The sequence below is a fragment of the Sceloporus occidentalis genome, unplaced genomic scaffold, assembly GCF_023333645.1.
Source record: "Sceloporus occidentalis isolate IW3139 unplaced genomic scaffold, rSceOcc1.0.p SCAF_2, whole genome shotgun sequence".
NCBI lineage: Eukaryota > Metazoa > Chordata > Lepidosauria > Squamata > Phrynosomatidae > Sceloporus > Sceloporus occidentalis.
Window position 1 is genome coordinate 232,325,123 of NW_028316982.1, and position 19,213 is coordinate 232,344,335.

The window sequence follows — 19,213 nt, forward strand, 5'->3', positions numbered from 1 at the left end:
CAAGAAAAATACACTGCTTTAAAAGTACAGCTGCTTACCATATGAGTTGAAGTACACTCGATTTGTGGTGGTGATGATGATGGTGGTGGTGGTGGTAATGATGATTTTACAAGAAAACAAAGCATGAGCCCATCAAGCTGAGCAAACAAAATACCATTCAGTACTACTGAAGCTTTTCAGGATTTATGCACTGTTAATTAAAAGATTCCAATTCACAATTCTTTGAAGATTAATAGTCTTTTTATTATGCCTTCAACTGCTCCACTCAGATAAATTAATTGCCTATTGATTAACTATCAACTATTAGTTTCTATTTCTGTGAGATTAAGGGGGAAGGCTATAATGACTGATTTTCTCACATTCTTTCCCCCTCACTAATAGAAAATTAGTACAATACCATCCATACTTTCCATTTGATTTCTGCCACCTATGCCTATAGCAGCTCCCAAATCTAAAACCATCCTGATGTACTGCCTCTAATGTACTGCTGGAGATTTTCTGCTTCTACTTATACATCTGAATAAATAAGGCTCTGCAGCAGCATATTTGTTTGACCAATCACATAATAAATCTGGGCTATTATAATAACTTCATTTTATTTATGATGTATAAAGTTTTTGTTCTCATTTATGAAAAATAAAATGCTTGGCACAAGTAGTGGAAAACTTGGGGGTTTGTATGGAATATTTCCTTATCACAGGAAAAAATAAAAGAAATCCTAATGTCTGTTGAACTGTAGAATGTAGTCTAGCATGAATATTAAATGTTGAGCTCAAGCTTTAGAAATCTTGTAATAAGATAGCATTTTTACTTAAGTCACAACCAAAAAGAATTAAGTCAACAAATGCCCCAGCTTTATCAAGGTGTCTTAAAAAAAAACTAATGCAGCCATAGCACTTTTAATAGAATCTATGGGGGTATAATTATAATAGCTTCCAGAATGGTACTCTTCCAGATATTAGCACGTTTCACCAAAAACCACATGTTCATAGTTCATAGTTTGGGATATTTTTGTAACCCACCCCGAGTGATACATCTGCACAACTTTTTCCTGGACTTCTTCTGAAAGCTCCTTGATCATCATGATGTCTTTGTTTAGATATGCTTTCTAGCAAACGCTGTCACTTTCCAGAAACAGGTGTATTTAATCTGACATCATGGGACACTTGAATTGTACAGAGGTGGAATCTGGGTATTCTGGGTAACACCAGTTATATAGGTATGTCACAGCAAAGATGAATCCTTATGCAATTAACAAGTAACAATTTGCTTTTGTTAACTTTATTTTTGTGCTACAATAAAACTGTTTTGCACTCTCACAGGGTTGTATCTTGTATTCATCAAGTGGTAACAATGCCAATTAAATCAATTTCTATTTTAGATTGTAACACAACAAACAGTGAAAAAGTCAAAGGTTGGGTGTCAATACTTCTGCAAATCACTCAACCTCAGATTAGTCAAAACAAAATTCTATATTTGGATATTAAATCCATTATTTAAGCACACACAGTATTCCCAAAAGAACTGGGAAGACGACGAAGGGTGAAATGAAGGTAGAAGACTTAAGAAAATAAAATTTCTAAACCTAGTTAATAGTCAGAAACATTAGGAGGTAATTTTAACAGTTCACACTCCATCTGTAATTTATTTTGCATGTGCTGAAGAAAAATAAAGTAATTTTATTATTTTTTATATTAGGTAAAAACAAAGAAAATGGACAACTCCAGAATAATTACAAATTACCCAGTATCCAAACACAGGTATGTTTCTAAATATATTTTATATATATTCATATACATGTATGAGTTTTCTGATTTGTTTTTTAAGGTGCTAAACTTTGCAAACAATGCTTCTTACTCTGTCAGATCAGAAAAGTATATCCCTAATACTAATTTCACATAAAATTAAATTTAATAGCCTTATTTGGATTTTTAGATAAGGTATGTCAGATCTATATGGTATACATTTTTGGCAGATGTGAATGTTGAGCAGAGCCCAGTACCTTTATCTGTGTGAGGGGGGGCGATATAGATAGATATAAATATGGAAAGATATAAATACAAGTCCCTTATTTGGAACTCTGAAATCCAAAATTATTTATAATATTGTGTCTAAATTACCTTTGTGCTATGTTTATAAAGTTCACAAAACATAAATGAATTTCATTTTTAGACTTGGGTCCCACTTCCAAGATAACTAATTATGTATATGCAAATGCTCCAAATCTCTGGAATCCAAAATACTTCTGGCCCCATGCATTTCAGATAAGGGAAACTTAACCTACATAGACATACACAGATGAAACACCTGGTTCATCATCTGAGGAAGTAGACTTAAGTCTAGGAAAGCTCATGATGCCAACTTCTTTCTTTAGTTAGTCTCAAAGGTGCTACAAGATCTCTACATACTGATTCCACAGACTAACAGCCATATCTTTGAATTCTGGTTCATCATTGTTTTCTTTTAACATATTTGATATACAAAAATTATTCTCTCAAAGGATGGGAGGTTTATGCAAAGAAAAACTATACTTGACTATGCCTCATACATTTAATATGCTTTGTTTTGTGAGTGATTATTGAAAATTAAGCATGAGTTCAGTTTGCATGTATCTCTGAAGAAGTCATGTTGTGGGAGAAAAAATAGGTTAACTGTAAAGAATTGACAGAGGCACATTACAGACGGGCCCATGAGGCGCCGTTATTGTGCCATCATTACACGCGAGGGGCGGCGCTTCCTGACGTGCCTTGCCCCTCGCGCGTAATGACTACGTCAAAATGGCGGCACCACATACAGATGGGCGCCGCCATTTTGACGTAGCGGACGCTCTGCATCCGCACGTCGCACAGCAGAAGTGACGCTGTGAGTGTGCAACTAGCTCCTCACAGCGTCTCTTCCGGGGCCCAGGAAGCAGAGCAATTTTCACGCTCCTTCTTTGCTGCATCCGGGAACCGTGCAGTTTGGATGCTGCGGTTCCCAGACGCTGCAAACAACAGCAGCACGAGACTGCCCCTTCTGGGCCATCTGTAACACGCCTATCTTTTTCTTGATACTTCCAGTTTGTGTCCTGGGTCTTCTTATTTATGTAGATAGGGCAATGGAAAATAGAAATAATTTTAAATAAAATACTGATTCTACTATAGTTTTAATCATTAATGGAAAATTTTGCTCTGTTGGAAAGCAGGAAGAAATATGTGTCTCACCTTAGGGATCTTTCATACTGCACAATTGTAGCATGATGATTCTACTTTGACTGCCATAGTTACTTCCTATAGAATCTTAGGATTTGCAATTTAGGAAGAGTACTTAGAATTCTACGTCAAATATCTCTACTGCCTTACCAGAAGCACTAGTTTCTGGATCACACAATATCCAATGATACAACAGATAAAATGGTAGAAGAGTTAATCCTTTGCATCATAAATACTTCCCTTTTGGGAAGTATTTTCCCCTCCATTCCCATGAAGAAATTATTCATTCAAAAAGTAAGCAGTTTACCAGTTAAATCAATGTTATATGGTGCTATTTAAATATATATTAGTCAAAAACTTTTATGTTTAAAATATATTAATCAAAACTTTCCAAGCAAGTGTTCGGGAAGCTATATAAAATTAGACACATAAATATACATTTGATGGTCTTACATACGTGTGGCAAAATATTGAAAAGAAATCCTTAACGAACTAGATAAAATAACAAGGCAGATGTCAGAAATTTTACCAACTTCCATATTTGTTTGTGGAAAATAACTCTTAAGTGGTTACATAAAGATTTAATTGCCTCACTGTGCTTGGTCACTAGGCTAGAAATAGCTTTGTGATGGAAGGGATCATCTGACTTTACTTTGGAGAAATTGAGATCTGATTGTAGTAACAAAAAGCAGGATAGAAATTAAAGTTTTATTTATTTATTATTTATCTTTTGTGGACAATTTAATCCATATGAAAGGTGTAAATATTCCACAATACATTTTAAAACAAATGGCATCAGTATTGAAAGTACAGGTCTTTTCCCATCTGAAACTCATGAAATCTTTTTAAAATAATAATGTTATGAAAATATTAGTGCTGAAGTAATTATGAATTAATATTTCACCAAAACCAAGTTTCAGGTTATCAGTTGTTAAGCCAGTGTTCATAATATATTTAGAATTGTGAAATTAAAAAGGACTTCAGAAGCTATCTAGTCCAACCATCTGCCTGTACATGAATCCACAAATAAAGTATTCCTGAGTGGTGGGATGAGGGCTACTACAACAAATTGCACAGTGTATTACAAATTCCCCAATGCATATTGTATGAAAAAGTGTCCTACCATCTCAAAACCTTTGGACCCAAAAGCCAGTAGATTGATGGAATACAGTCATCTTGGCCACACTCTCTTTTCCTTGATTTGAAACAGTTTCATACAAATAGGTGCAAAACAACACTTGCTAAATAACTAATTTTTCCCCTAAGCATTGTAAAGAATGAGACATGTCTCATTTCTGGCCCTGCAACATTGTAAGTGGCATTTCAAATGAAACAACAAAGAGCCTAATGATATGTTGAACATTAAAAAGTAAATTTTGGCATGAATTTTTAAAAGTCTGTTTCATCCAATGAAAATGATTGAACAGTTGCTTCACTGAAGACTACAAACAATAGGCAACCTAGAGCTCTTACAACAAAGAATAAGAGCTCATGCAACAGAGAGCCTCATTTATTAGTGGTTGGTGTGTCTTCATGTTGTCTTCAGATTAAAACTAATTTTAGTTCCTATAATCAACATTCAACCATCATTCAGCTCTCATGAAACTATGCAACTTGGTCCATTGGCATGCAGATCTCTTCAGTACCGTTCCACTGAGATCAAGTCTTCTCTTTAAAAGGAACAATAGTTCTGTAAATTGTAATGAATGAAAGTGTAAGAAATTCTGTTTTTCTCCTCTAGCCTAGGAGAAAACACAGGAGCTTATCACTCAGGATTTTAAATTGGCTCTAGGAGGAGGCGGAGATTATCACTCACAAAATTGCTGCTGAACCGCTGGCCGCCATCAGCCCAGGTCCAAGCCATACTCTGCCAGCACTTTTTAGAAGTTGGAAAGCTGGGACCTGGGCTGGCTGTTCTGCTGCAATTTAGTGACCAATAATCCCCGCCTCCAGCCCACATCCTGGCTCAGCCCAGGAGACTGGAGCCTGTTTAAAATCCTGAGTGATAAGCTCCACAGTTTAAATGGCCAGGAGACATTGTTTGAACCACAAGTATAGAACTATCCAGTCCCTTGAGATTTGCTGGGATGCAGTATATCCTGGATTTAAAAACAACAGGACTCTTTGAGTGAGAATCAAATGTTGGTGATGGTGCTGCGAATTGCCACTGAATCTTCCATAACAACACAAATGCTATCTGTTTAAACTACAATAACAAATGTAGTTGTTTACAGTTGTTTACCTCCCCCCACCCAAGTTGTCATGTGTGCAGTAAGTTTTTTTGCAGGTAAGGTGGCTGCAAAAAACATATTGCATGCTTCACAACCAAAATCTTTTAAATGTAGGGTTCTGATTGTAGAACCAATAAACTGGCATTTGAGATACCAAGGGATTTCCCTTTCAATCAAAATTATTAGGAGAATTTCTGTAACGATTTCCCATCTGCTTTGCCAGGGTTTAAAGAAATGTCAGGGTCATGAGTCATTTTTTAAAATTCAAACCAGATGCTGATTCCTTGTAACATGCACATATTACAGTGATTTAGTTATTTAAAATATACTAGTAAATACAGCTTACATTCTGTAAGTATGAGTGCAAATGTTGGTTGCTACAGTAAATTCCCCCTGCCCTAATCCACAAGAGTTGTGGATAAAAAGAAATAGATGGAATTATTCCATCTTGTATATCGTATTTTTATTTTTATTTTGACAATTTTTGTATGAAATGTGGAGGGGACTCTTTTAAATTTAAGCTTGAAAATTAATGTTTTGATTATGATTATGATGATGCTTTGGTTGAAGTAATTCTACTCTGTCATCTTGCTTGCAAGCCAGACACAGAGGTCTAGCAATACAGTAAACATACTTGTTATCCTTAGACACTGTTTTGATTTTTGTTCCTCCATAAGCCAAGAACAAGGAATAGGTGGAGAAAAAAATTGTCAAAAGCTATCTTCAATTTTTATTTGAAACTGATGAAACAGTTTTAGAATATCAAGCTGCAAGGTGGAGTCCTCCCCCCCCACCCCCCCATGAGGGTATTCTTGTATATATTTGTTTTCAAATGAAAACTTTAAAAATATCTGTCCATTGAATGGGAAGCCAAAATGAGGTGTTAGTCATGTGTTGCTTGCTTGGACCTTCAAAAAGCTTTTGATGATGTCGTTCACCAAAGACTCCTTGTGAGAGTTCTCTGGGTCCCCCTCCTGCTTTTGCCTGAGATGGATGAGACCCCTTGAGGCCACCTTTCGTATCTAATTAACTCTCAATGCCAATGTCCCTAGCATTTGATTTGAGGCCTCTCTCTTTAGCAAGAAAAGGACATTACTGGAGATTCCAATTGCACTTTCTGCCTGTAATACTTATTTGATCATTTAATTTTTGAAAGATCTGTCTAGATGTTTGTGACCTCACAGGGGTGACCTCAATATCCTGTCCGATTTTGGAAGCTAAGCAGGGTCAAAGTACTTGGATGGGAAAAAGGCAATGAATACCAGGTATTCTAGGCTACATTTCAAAGGAAGGAGCTGGCAAAACCACTGAATATTCCTTGCCTAAGAAAACTCTGTGAAATTCATTAGATTGCCATAAGTCAACAAGTGATTTGAAGGCAGACATACAAAGCTCCTACAATGCACAGTATTTACTACCATAAAATTTATTGATGGCAACCGGCTAGAATACTAATTGCTGGAGAGAATGAATGGAAAAGAGCCATTACACATGTCCTGTTGTTCACTTCTCAGTCTCATATAGTTGCATGAACAAAGTGCTGGACTAGAAGAAAAAGAAAGATCATTTGATAAATATTGCATTGTTACTGACAGTTCTTTTATGTTTGTGCCAAACTGGGTGAAATATACAACACGATTGGATAACAGAGCAATGGCCATCTATTTGAACATATGTTTCACTGAATTAAGCAGGACTTACAGTCAGGTCAGTGTATATACAGCCTAAGGTTGTACTCTTGTACATCAGGGATCCATATGTACCACGGATCACATCTGTACTCCAAGGCCATTTTTACTCTTCCTAACCTACCACAAAAGCTGTGCTGCAAAATTCAACAACAAACAGCATTTAGAAATATTTTATTTGTTGTTTTTTTTCATGCCTTCCAGTTGCTTGCCAAATTTGCTACCAAAGTTCAGCAGCACAATTTGTTGTCATATTTCAGCAGTAACTGGGAGGGATGTAGCAACTGGTGGATTCAGGGCAAAATTGACAGCTGAACCCTTTAAAGTTTGCCATTTATCTGCTGTGTGTAATGTTATGGCATGGTACTCACAACATCATTTTAAGTCCTTGATTTTCCATATTTTTTTCTTTGGAAAACTTTGCTTTAATCAGTAAATCTGTCAGTATGGATTATGTTACTGTACAACAGACCCTGCCTCTGTGATAGTTATGCTTATTTCACTTTCAGTGTTGTACACATGAATCAGACCAAAATGTTGCTATACCATATATTGTAGCTAGATTTTGTTGCACAACCTAATGTATAATATGAAGAAGAACAAGACTTTTTTTAGAACTAAAGCATCTGGAGCCAGGCTGGTGTATGAACCTAAGATTGCCAAGTTTGGATTTATGTAATGTCAGAGGAACTGGCTTCCTTTCCAAGAAGAAATTAAACAAACTACAAGGACATTAGATTTTTCTAGACTTTCCAGACTTCTTGTACAAAGAATCTAGAAAGATATACAGTGGGTCCTTGTTATCTGCTGGGATTTGCTTCCAGAATCCCCTGTGGATAACAAAATCCATGGATGCTTGAGTCCCATTAAATATAATGGCACATCAAAATGGTGTCCTTTATATAAAATGGAAAATAAAAGTTTGCTATTTGGAATTTATACTTTTTTGGGAATATTTTCAAGCTGTGGCTGCTTGAACCCATGATAAGGAGATACCACTGTATTTAACAACCAAATGAGATTGAAAGAAATGGTGGCATGGGAGACTGCCGAGACTGGCATGTATTTTGAATAAAACCTGGTTTAATATGGGTACTTTTCTTTTTAAGCTGTATATGTCTGATGTTATTAGTTCTTTTTGCAGTGCAAACACTTTTGTTTTTTACATTATAATTGTTTGCAGTGTAGTAAAGAACGTTTTGTTTTACCCCATCCTAAATTGCCTTTTTGAAGTTCTTACTGAGTTGGACAAAATCTTTAAAAATCTAAATATACTAGATCAGTTGTATTTCCTCTGCCTATACACTGCTTTTTCATTTTAAATAGTTCTGCCACATTTTAAAATTTCTGCCACATTCTGCAACATAATCCATCTGCTGTATCAGGGAGTTGCCTAATAAAAGATCACATGACATGTGATTTATCTGGAACTGAACCTGGTAGGTCTACATATCTTTAAAATGATCAGGTGCGGCTTATTTTCTTTGCTGTAATTATTTTCAAATATATGCAGTTACCAGAACAACCTTCAGTGTATTTTCTGATGGTGTGCAATCTAATTTGGGAGGAAATAATACCATAGCAGTTGGCATGCAATCCAGTTTGGAGGGAAATAATATCATAGTAGTTATGCAAATTTCTACCACAATTCTTCTGAACCCATTTGTCTTGTTTCTAGTGAAGGAGCATGTAGATTGATTTTATTCAATACAATTCTATTCAAGCATACATCACTGCTGCCACCACTACCTTCCTCAAACCTTTACCCTGGGGAAGTGGTAAAACAAGCAGACTTTTCTGCACATATGAAACTGCAGGATAGTACAAGATACAAAACACCGTGAAGTCGAAGGCTTTCATGGCCAGCATCCATGGATTTTTGTGAGTTTTTGGGCTATGTGGCCATGTTCTAGAAGATTTTCTTCCTGACGTTTCACCAGCATCTGTGGCTGGCATCAAGAACCCTTTGTTTGTTCCTCAGGGGTGGTACCACCACCAATCCTCTATATTAGAAGTATCACTTAATTTAGAATATTATGTTATATTGTTTGTATGTGCAAGGTTGGCTTTAAGTTTGAAAGGACTTTGAGCAACCTAGCCTCTGGTAACATCATACTCTGTTGGTTAGTTTTTATATAACTGAAAACTACCATTATCTCCACTCTTGGGAAAAATGAATATTTTTTGCCTTATTTAGAAAAAAGAGTAATATTCTGGCATTGATCACTATCCTTATATCATGTTTTTTCATCTCTTCAGTTTATACCAGGAGATTCAAAAGTGCTGCATCCAGTTACAATAATCAAGCAAGGTAATCTGCATGACTGCTTATACTTGATACCTATACAAAGGGAAGCATTTTTGCACAGGAAATGTATGTCTGAGTGCAGCACTAAAGCTTGGTTAATTTCATGTGGCAATAATTATCCTTAAAACTGGTGGGAAAATTCTAAGTCCATTTGTCAGTCCCATCTAAATTAAACCATTGACTGTATCTTATATAAGAGTAAAAGTAAAGATAGTCCCTTGACATGAATGTCTAGTTGCAAACAACTGTAGGGGGCTGTGCTCATCCATTACTAAGTTGAAGAACCAGTGTTGTCTGAGGACTGCTCTGGTGATCATGTGGCCAGCATGACTGCACCAAACTCTGTTACCTTCCCACTGAAGTGGTACCTATTTATCTACTTCAGTTTGCATGCTTTTGAACTGCTAGGTTGGCAGAAACTGAGACTAGTGACTGGAGCTCACCGCAGCATGCAGCACTCAGGCCTCAAACTGCCAACCTTCCGATCTTCCAATTGTCAGAATTGGCATCTTAACCACTAAGTCACCACATCCCAATATATACATGTAGTCTTACCAAATTATTAGTGATTTGAGGAATTGACATTAGTTGGGACTAGCAATTGGATTTGAACCTGAAATAATCTCATTTCCTTCAGTAAATTCAAGAATTCTCCTCAAATATACAATTAAACTTATACCAGTCAATTAATATTAAAAGGTGATGACTGTAGAAAAGAAGGGATATCATTCATACTCCATAACCATATATTATAGGCAGAAACAATCCAGTTTATCTCCTTTGGCTACACCAAAAGAAGATTTTTACAGAACATGCACAACAACATGGTCTTTTTTACATGTGTCTTCATGGAATCCCATTACAAACAAGACACCTATCATACACAAATATTTATTTGTATCATCTCTAGTAAATTCATAGGATATGTCTCTGTTTTAGATATAATAGTTTTAAAACATTTTGAGAACTTTTAATGAAGAACGTCATAAGTAGTTTTTCTTTTCTTTTCTTTTTCCTGTATGGAACACTGTCTTCTGTATGACCAAAACCCAATCCAATAGTTTTTCAAGAGAGCTGGAAATCTCTTGTGGAAAATCCTGGGTTGTATCTTGGATAGTAATGATCAAATTTAATTATAAGGATCTTACTCCAGTAGCTGGCATTTTGCCCCATGTCCAATCACTCAAATATCCTCCCCAGAGTGCAAAGCTACCGCTCTGCTTCTTTCCAGTCCCAATCCAAAAAATGTATTTTTCTTTTTACAGTTTTGCAAATTTTGGGTGGGGAGGAGACAGGAAAGGACCCCATTGACAGAATGGTTCTCAATTTTCAGTGGTGTCTCAGGCTGTCTACAAGTCACTTTATGCCAGTTATCTATACTCATCTATGCTGCTTTTCTATTCTTGATGCTCTCCTAAGGCCTATCCACCTCTTCCTTTTCTGCATACAACCTGTCTCCCTTAATGAACATAAAAGTTGTATTAACTTCTCTATCAACCTCACTGTATCTCTCTTTTTGGTTACCACACAATCTCTGTTGATTCTTTGCTTCACTTCATGAGATGGACATGCATCTTGACACTATCCTGTCCTAGCTTCTGTTTGCCATCTTCTTTTTCCTATGCCATCAGCACATCATAAACCTGTGTTTCTCCTCTAGAAATGCTTTCCACAATGCATTTGGGCGGGGGGGGGGAATCCTCCATTTTCCATATACCTTCCTTTAATCCATTATTTTCTGTTTTGGGTCCAAAACAGAAATAATCTAGTTTGAGACTGATTTAAGTGCCCTGGCTCACTGCTAGAGAATTCTGGGAACTGTAGTTTTGTGAGACATTTAGCCTTCTCTGTCAGATAAATTGCAATAAACTACAATGCCCAGGATTCTCTAGCATTGAGCCAGGGCAGTTAAAGCAGGCTCAAACTGGATTATTTATGCAATGTGTTTTGGACCACAGTTGAAAAGGGGAGGGGAGGTCAGTCTTCAATCTTTATGACACACATTGTTTATGACTTCTTAATTTGATCTTCTCTTTTCCATCTCTTATTTTGATCCCAACAATTTGGCCTCTGCACTCTTTTGAAACAGCTTCCATTAAAATCATTTGTAGTAACCTTACTGCCAAATTTTATCGCATTCACCATTTACTTTTAGAAGTTTAAATTGTTAATATATAGCTTGATGGCACTGTAGTCACTTTAATAATGTGTCTTTGTGATCCTTATTGACATTGGCTGTATGTTGTCACACAAGAATGAGAACTTGATTTGTAATTTAGCAGCAACCTAGAGACGACCTAGACGACAAGAAATGTTCAAGATTTCAAAAGTGGCTGCTCACAGATGCATACAGAAACATATCTAATATATGATACCAGACCTATGAATTTTATAAAAGTTCCATTCTTATTTTCACAGTACTTCAAAATGTTACACATCGGACAAAGTCTAAAATCCCAGAGAAGTCTCCTTTGGCAGGACCAATATTAGGTGACTGTTCATTATTCCAGATAGTCTCTTCAGTCCTTATCTCTTGGAGTTTTCTGTTTCCTTTGAATGAACGGCTTTTAATCGTACTTGCTAGTACTGTACCTGACCATAGACAGTCATGAAAAGGTGTATTTTAAAGACAGATCTGTCAATAAATGTTACAGTAAATGAAATTTTTCTGGGAAATATTGTAAATTGATAATGGTGATTGTGATGATAGTCATAGTCACTGTGATGATAGTTCTAAGAAGACGAAAGTGAGAACAGATTTTTAATTTGCAATTTTGACATCTCCAGCAAGTACAGTGTATCTGCAGGCTGGTGATCTGCATCTGCCCACAGATCACCATGGATCACCACACTCCATGTTATTCAATGGTGCCCACAGATCACCATGTCCCATATTCTTCTATGGTGACATGTGCATGCAGACTTTAGAAATAATACTGTGATAAACACAGATTTTCCAGGTTTACGAGATAAAGCAGTATTTCTACTTCTATCTCTTTTGGGCAGTCTCTCATCTCCACTAGTGATTTGCATTAATCAGAGCTTGGAAATGTTATAATTAAGCTAAGCTGGGGGGAAAGTTGTTACTTGGTTTTGGTACATAAAAAGTAACATGTTACTGTTTAGCAACACCTTAAGACTATGTTACTTTTATATAATTTTTAAAAAATATTTTCCAATAAAATACAGTAAAATGGTCAACAAACCCCCAGAATTACCCAGCTCCACCTAAAATATTAAAAATAATGAGTAACAATACATGTAGCTCTAAATATTGATGTTGTTGTTATAACATTTAATGTAAGGATGCTGCAACTTATTTCTTGGGAGGAGTAATGAATAATACCATTACCTTTTGTGAACTACATCCAAGCTCTGATATTTATTTGTTTGATTTGTATCACACTTTTCTCTGAAATGGTATTCAAAGGGGCTTTTATATTTATCTATTGATTATTTTAATCTATAATTTAAGATATACATTTATAAATTAATTTAAATTAAAGTTAAATCAAAAAATAGACCTTTGAATAAATTGCTCTTTTATTTTGGGTGTAGTACACCTCATTGTTCCAGATTTCAATGGAACTCAACAGAAGCTGTCATCACCTTTCACGCTGGATGTACCTGAAAGACCACAGAAGACATCAAGTAAGCAAAAAACATGGCAATATTGTAGGGAATTAAGTTTCTAATGAGGCATGTGGCTCAGTCATGTCCATCTTCTGATGCACTATGTGTTATGCACTGTCATGAGTTTGTCAGTAGCTATAATTTGATAACAGGTTGGCTATGGATCTTATCACACTACCATTCAGTTTTTCATTAGCTATCTGAGATTAAGGTGCCATGCCTTTATTAGGAAGCAGGGAAGCACTGCAGAGAAGGCTCTTACAGTAAATCCCGTTTCTCCTGCCAAGCCAAATGATTACCTCCACGTGAGAAAGGAGGTTTGTCTTCCATTGGGAGTCATGGGTGGGCACAGGGAAGGCTCTTTAGATCCCATTTCTCCTGCCAAACCAAATGATTACTTCCTCCTGAGTAAGGAGGCGTGCCTTCCATTGGGAATGGAGGGTGGGGGTGCAGGGAAGCCTCTTTAAATCCCCTTCCCTGTGAATTACCCCCAAATGACCTATTGCACATACTTTAGTAACAGGTTAAATGCGCAACTGACAATTATTCACTGGATTTCCCCATTTCTGAAAAGGCACAGGATAGGCCCAGCTGGCATCCGGGCTATATATGGGTTGCATTTGTCCCATCGCTGGTGAATACAATAACACCCATTTTGAAAATTAAATACTCCTTCATCCCATCAGGGATAAGGCACTTTCAAGCCAATGTGCTGATCTCCTATGTTGTACTCAGGTGCCCAAGACTCTAGGGTTAGCCCTCAACCCAAGGATTCCTATTGGTTCTAAGAGGGAAAGAGTCATAAAACTAAATTATTTTCAAAATAGGAGCACACAGAAGAGCTAGACATGTTGAAAAGCAGCATGTATTTATTAATTTCTTTTCTCCTTCAAAACAGTTCGACAACATATAAAAAGCCATTTAATTGAGGGTTTAAAAAACAATTTGTATAGCAACCGTCTGAAATTTTTGTTTGTCTGGTGTCTCTCAACTCCATTTGTTAATGTTTGCCTTCTGAACAATTAAAAAGTAGTGTAGAATTTCTGCTATTATTACCTTACGTTGTGTCAAGCTCCAATTTTATGAAACTTGCTTATGACTTAGATTTATTATCTTTGTCAATCTATTTAGGTGCGCATCTGGTCTTGATCACCAGACCTGAGATGATTTGCCAGATAGGGTAACCCCTTTGCAGTAATCATGCCGACAGTTGTATTCACTACTAGATATCCATTTATTCAAGAGTTGAATCCAATGTAGGTTCTGCTCACTGCTACAATCTCCTGAGCACCTCACAAACTTGCTCCAAAAGTTGAAGAATCTTGTGAAGCAATTTTGGGCGGACAAAGAGGGCTGCAGTGGGAAGAGGCAAAAAATCTGATACTTCTACAAGCATTTTTAAAATTTATATCCAGCCTTATCAGGAAAAAGGGAGCCAGGAACAGTTAAAGTAGCTAAGGATTTAAATATTTTTATTTTTGTTGTGTTCTTTACAGTTGTGGTAGTTAGTTTTACTTTTGTTCTACTTTACAATGCAAGGCCCATTTCATTGTTAAACCCTACTTTTTCCTTTATATAGTGAAGAATGAAACACAAGAATGGCCTGCAGAATCCAAAACACCAGAAGTGCAAGAAATCTCTCCACAATCTCAGCCTGGTGAGTATTTCTAGATGATGCCTTGACAAACCAGAATGTTGCTTAGGTTACTCATACAGTTTGATCTATTCACTTGAAAGGAATATGAAAATTACATTGATTAGGTGAAATATATTGAGGCAAATGTATCTCTATATTATAATATTCCTTCAATATATATTCAAAGCAGATTTTTAATTTGAAAATCCATATTTGAGTACATCAGGCCAATTGATATCTATGTTCTATGATTGTTCATCATTAACATTACTTGCACTCCCATATTTATACCTGTATGTTTTTATATTATATACAAGTATGATAGACTAGGTTTCGTGAGGCTGATGTCCCTAGAATTTCATTTAAAAGAAGTCCATGCAATAATCACTATTGCCTTTATCACTGTCCCATTGTATCATTTTGCAACAAGCTGCTTCTGACATATCAATATCCATTGTTGATTTCATAGTACTATTTGTACTAGTTTGACATGGATTGTTGCCATACATCCATGCCATATAGCATTGTCATCAATGTATCTCATTCCCTAAACACATTTTTGCTGTCACAAATAATAAGATTAATATCATGGCTAAAATCAAAGTGTTGTAAATTCTCAAGCTCAGTATAATGTTACATCACGATAGTGCAGCCCACCACACCTGGCTATAATTCCATGCAAACCTACTTGGAGAAAACAAATATATCAAGCTGAAACAGGTATACATAAGATTACACTGTTAATTATTTCAATGTATGTAAAGGGCAGACTATAAAGCAGCAAGTGTGTCTTGAAGCATTTTGTCCATAAATTTTTCAATAAATTCAACAAATTTCAACATATTCAAATTGAGCATTGCAATATAAGAAGAAACAGGACACATTTTTCACAATGCTGTATTAATAAGATGTCTGCAATTCCATGTAGTTTGCACCCAACTTTTGCACCCCCTCCAAAAAAACCTATTTAATTAATTTGAATATACATATTATAATTGTTTTATTGTGCATATTGTAACTGATTTACTTTGGAGCTTTGAGCCTGAAGAGGTCCCACAAAATTTGTTTTCTCCAGAAAATAAAAACTGTATAATCACTGTATTTTGAAACTGATCGACCACTTTGAGCACTTGTTACCAAAACAGAAATCCCATTTATTTCACAGTGGACTCTTGTGAATAACAAAATCCATATATGCTCAAGTCTCATTTAAATACAATGGCATAGCAAAATGGTGTCCTTTATATAAAATGGAAAAATCAAGGTTTGATACTTGAAATTTATACTTTTTTTGAATATTTTCAAGCCGTGGATTCTGGAATCCGTGTATAAAAAATCCATGTGTAAGGAGGGCCAACAGTATAATCAGATTTATAAAATGAATCAGTCATAACATTTAGCCTCAGTCTAGTGACAATCTAAGTCTAAGTGATATGTGGTTTTTGTTTTGTTTTGTTTTGTTTTTGCTAATGACATTTTGTAAATTTAGATGGTAATGATGTTGGGAGTCCTTTTTAAAGCAGAAATTTTTTACCATTTCCTTTTGGCATCATAAATATACTATTCCATTACTGTATTTGATCCCTTCAGTACTCCATTTTCACCACCTCAGGGGATTTTCTACTTTTCTCTTTATAGCTTGTTTAATAGCCTGTATTTCTTAACACTTCCTGATATTTCCTTACTCCTTGTACTTCCTCTGTTGAATTATTCAAACTACCAGCAAATTGTTCTCCTGCATAAATCCCAACTACTCAATGGAATTTTTTCATTTAACTTCACAGACAGCAGGACTGTCTATTGTTACCTACACCCTTGGCCATATTTAAGCATAAATCACGTTAGTGCAAGATAAGGTAAATTGAATCTAGCTTTCGCTTCAGCTAGGGCCTTTGAAATCAATGGGATGTATTAGCCAATATTAAGATAAATCGCATTCATTTCTGTGGTTCAATGGCTGGCACTAAAATTGGATTTAGTTTTGTGTTTTCTGAACATGTTCCTAAGTTTAGTATCAAAGGGTTATGATATCTAATTTATTTCACTGAATACAAAGAAAAAAAATAATCTTTTACCTAAATTAGAACTTGTCTATGCTGGCCAAACCCCCAAACTCACGTAGACAAGTGTCTGAACACAGGGTGAGTCTGAGGGTTTTGGCCAGTGTAGACATGCTCTACAGTGTAGACAAGTTAGAATCATAGAATCATAGAATAATAGAGTTGGAAGAGACCGCAAGGGCCATCCAGTCCAACCTCCTGCCATGCAGGAAATCCAAATCAAAGCATCACTGACTGATGGCCATCCAGGCTCTGTTTAAAGACCTCCAAGGAGGGAGATTACACTACACTCCGAGGGAGTGTGTTCCACTGTCGAACAGCCCTTATTGTCAGGAAGTTCTTCCTAATGTTGAGGTGGAATCTCTTTTGCTGTAGCTTGCATCCATTGTTCTGGGTCCTAGTCTCTGGAACAGCAGAAAACAAGCTTGTTCCCTCCTCAATATGACATCCCTTCAAGTATTTAAACATGACTACCATATCACCTCTTCTCTTCTCCAGTCTAAACATCCCCAGCTTCCTAAGTCGTTCCTCATAGGGCATGGTTTCCAGACCCTTCACCACTTTAGCCACTCTCCTTTGGACATGCTCCAGTTTTTCCACACTCTTTTTAAATTGTGGTGCCCAGAACTGGTACAATATTACAATATTCCAAGTTCACAGCAAATCTGCCCCTTCTGGGCTTTAATTCATTTTTTAAAACCACCTAGTCTGTTTCTGGATTTTCCCAGGGAAATTTAGAGTTTCCTGAATGTAGACAGCAGAAATCAAGCTAGATTCATGTAGTGGCAAGCTTAGCTATCTTTAAAGGGCCAATGCTGTGTGCCACTCACTCTGAAAACAAGCCCAGCCATTGGTGGGGAAGGGAAATGTCTTTCTCCCCAGTGCTCTGGGTCCCATGTGATCAACCGGGGGGGGGGGGGTAATTCTATGCTTTCTACATTAATCATATGGTTGGGTATCCCATTCTGATTTCACCAGAAGGGATGTCACCAGCAAGGCTCTTTTGCCAAGGAGCTGCTTTTGTGGCCGGTGAGGCAGCAGGGACAGCAGCCACAAGGAGGACAGGATACCAGTGTTGATGTGTGGTCAGCCTAGTAGATGTTCTGTACAGCAAGGTGGCTTTGCCTTGCTGTCATGCTGGTCCATGTGACACTCATATAGTGTATCTGGGACAGCTCTGGAGCAGAATACTCAGATCTGCAGCTAGATTTGGGGAAGTGGCTGGTATAGACACACTTTTATATATACTATAATATTCTATATTCGTACATAATTTTTTAAAAAATCTTACAGCTATGACTGGACTGGATTGGGAAAGCAGCAAACCTACAGCTCCAAGTGTCTTGGAAGAATCTGAGAGCCCACCAGGTAACACATATTCTCTTATGCTTGTGTTTTAAGCTAGTGCTGCTGTCTTGACCAGCAACCAGCACATAACTAACGTACAATAGAATACAATTGTTGGTATTATTGTTAGACCACTTGGTTTCTTTGGTGTAGTACAGTTTCTGCACAGAAAGAAGGGTCAACCTTGTTGTTATAGGCCTACTTGTGAAGGAACATGAAATTGGCATAAATATGAGCAATATTGGACAACAGCATTTTTTTATACTGTGACCGAAGAATTACTGCTATATAAATAGAACTGGAAGCTTATAGTACTGGTAAACAAAGGATCATAACTATGCCCTGAAAGAGAACTAGAATCTTTAAAACTTTGCAAAAAGTCCTGCAGACCTTATGCATGTATAAAGTAATTTTAAAGTACTTTTGAACTATACAGGCTGGTAGTGCAAAATTGTTCCCATTTTGTTTAATGGGACTTATCTCAATTAAATGTGCATAAGATTACCTCAATTACTTTTCTGTGCCTTTTTTGGTGTTTCTTTAGTTGTAGGAGACCTGAAAAATATGCTTGTTGCAAGAGACTTAATATATCATTCTGTATTGTTAATCAAAATATTTCTGTTTGCTACAGCAAAATACATCATAGCTGTGGGAGTAGTGAGAGTAGAAGACAAAATGTTGCCTTTTTGAATTTTTCCCCTCATCATTCTTTCATGTAGTATTCATTGTATGTTATATAAATAAGAAATGTCAACTTCTTTTTTTAGCACACACTGAGAGTGAACTGGAATCTTCAGAAGATAGCATAACTTCTATGGCTGAATTGCCACTTGACATACTGGGTAAATACTTTGCTTATGGTACTTCCATTGCAGACTTGAGACTATTGGATACTGCTGTTGATATGTGGGGCAGTGGACTGCATGCACAGTGTTTAAGGGCATCAGTTCTTTTGTGTTCTTGATCAGATAATTGTCATATAACAGATAAGTAAGTTGTCGTTCAGCTTCTGCTAACCTAGCAGTTCAAAAGCATGCAAATGCAAGTAGGTGGGAAGATAAGACATCTGGCCACATGATCACTTTTCAGCTTAGTAACGGAGATGAGCACCGCTCCCCA

General features: G+C 36.5%; 1 protein-coding gene across 1 annotated transcript in view; it reads left to right on the forward strand.

Moving 5' to 3' along the window:
• The window catches only part of ABI3BP (ABI family member 3 binding protein), a 167,025-nt gene that overhangs the window by 54,942 nt on the left and 92,870 nt on the right, over positions 1 to 19,213 (forward strand). The window contains exons 6-12 of the mRNA XM_089512385.1: positions 1,699 to 1,760; positions 9,370 to 9,421; positions 11,837 to 11,908; positions 12,977 to 13,069; positions 14,631 to 14,708; positions 18,041 to 18,115; positions 18,862 to 18,936. Coding sequence (XP_089368511.1) covers positions 1,699 to 1,760; positions 9,370 to 9,421; positions 11,837 to 11,908; positions 12,977 to 13,069; positions 14,631 to 14,708; positions 18,041 to 18,115; positions 18,862 to 18,936 — 507 coding nt within the window. The remainder of the gene's footprint in view (positions 1 to 1,698; positions 1,761 to 9,369; positions 9,422 to 11,836; positions 11,909 to 12,976; positions 13,070 to 14,630; positions 14,709 to 18,040; positions 18,116 to 18,861; positions 18,937 to 19,213) is intronic.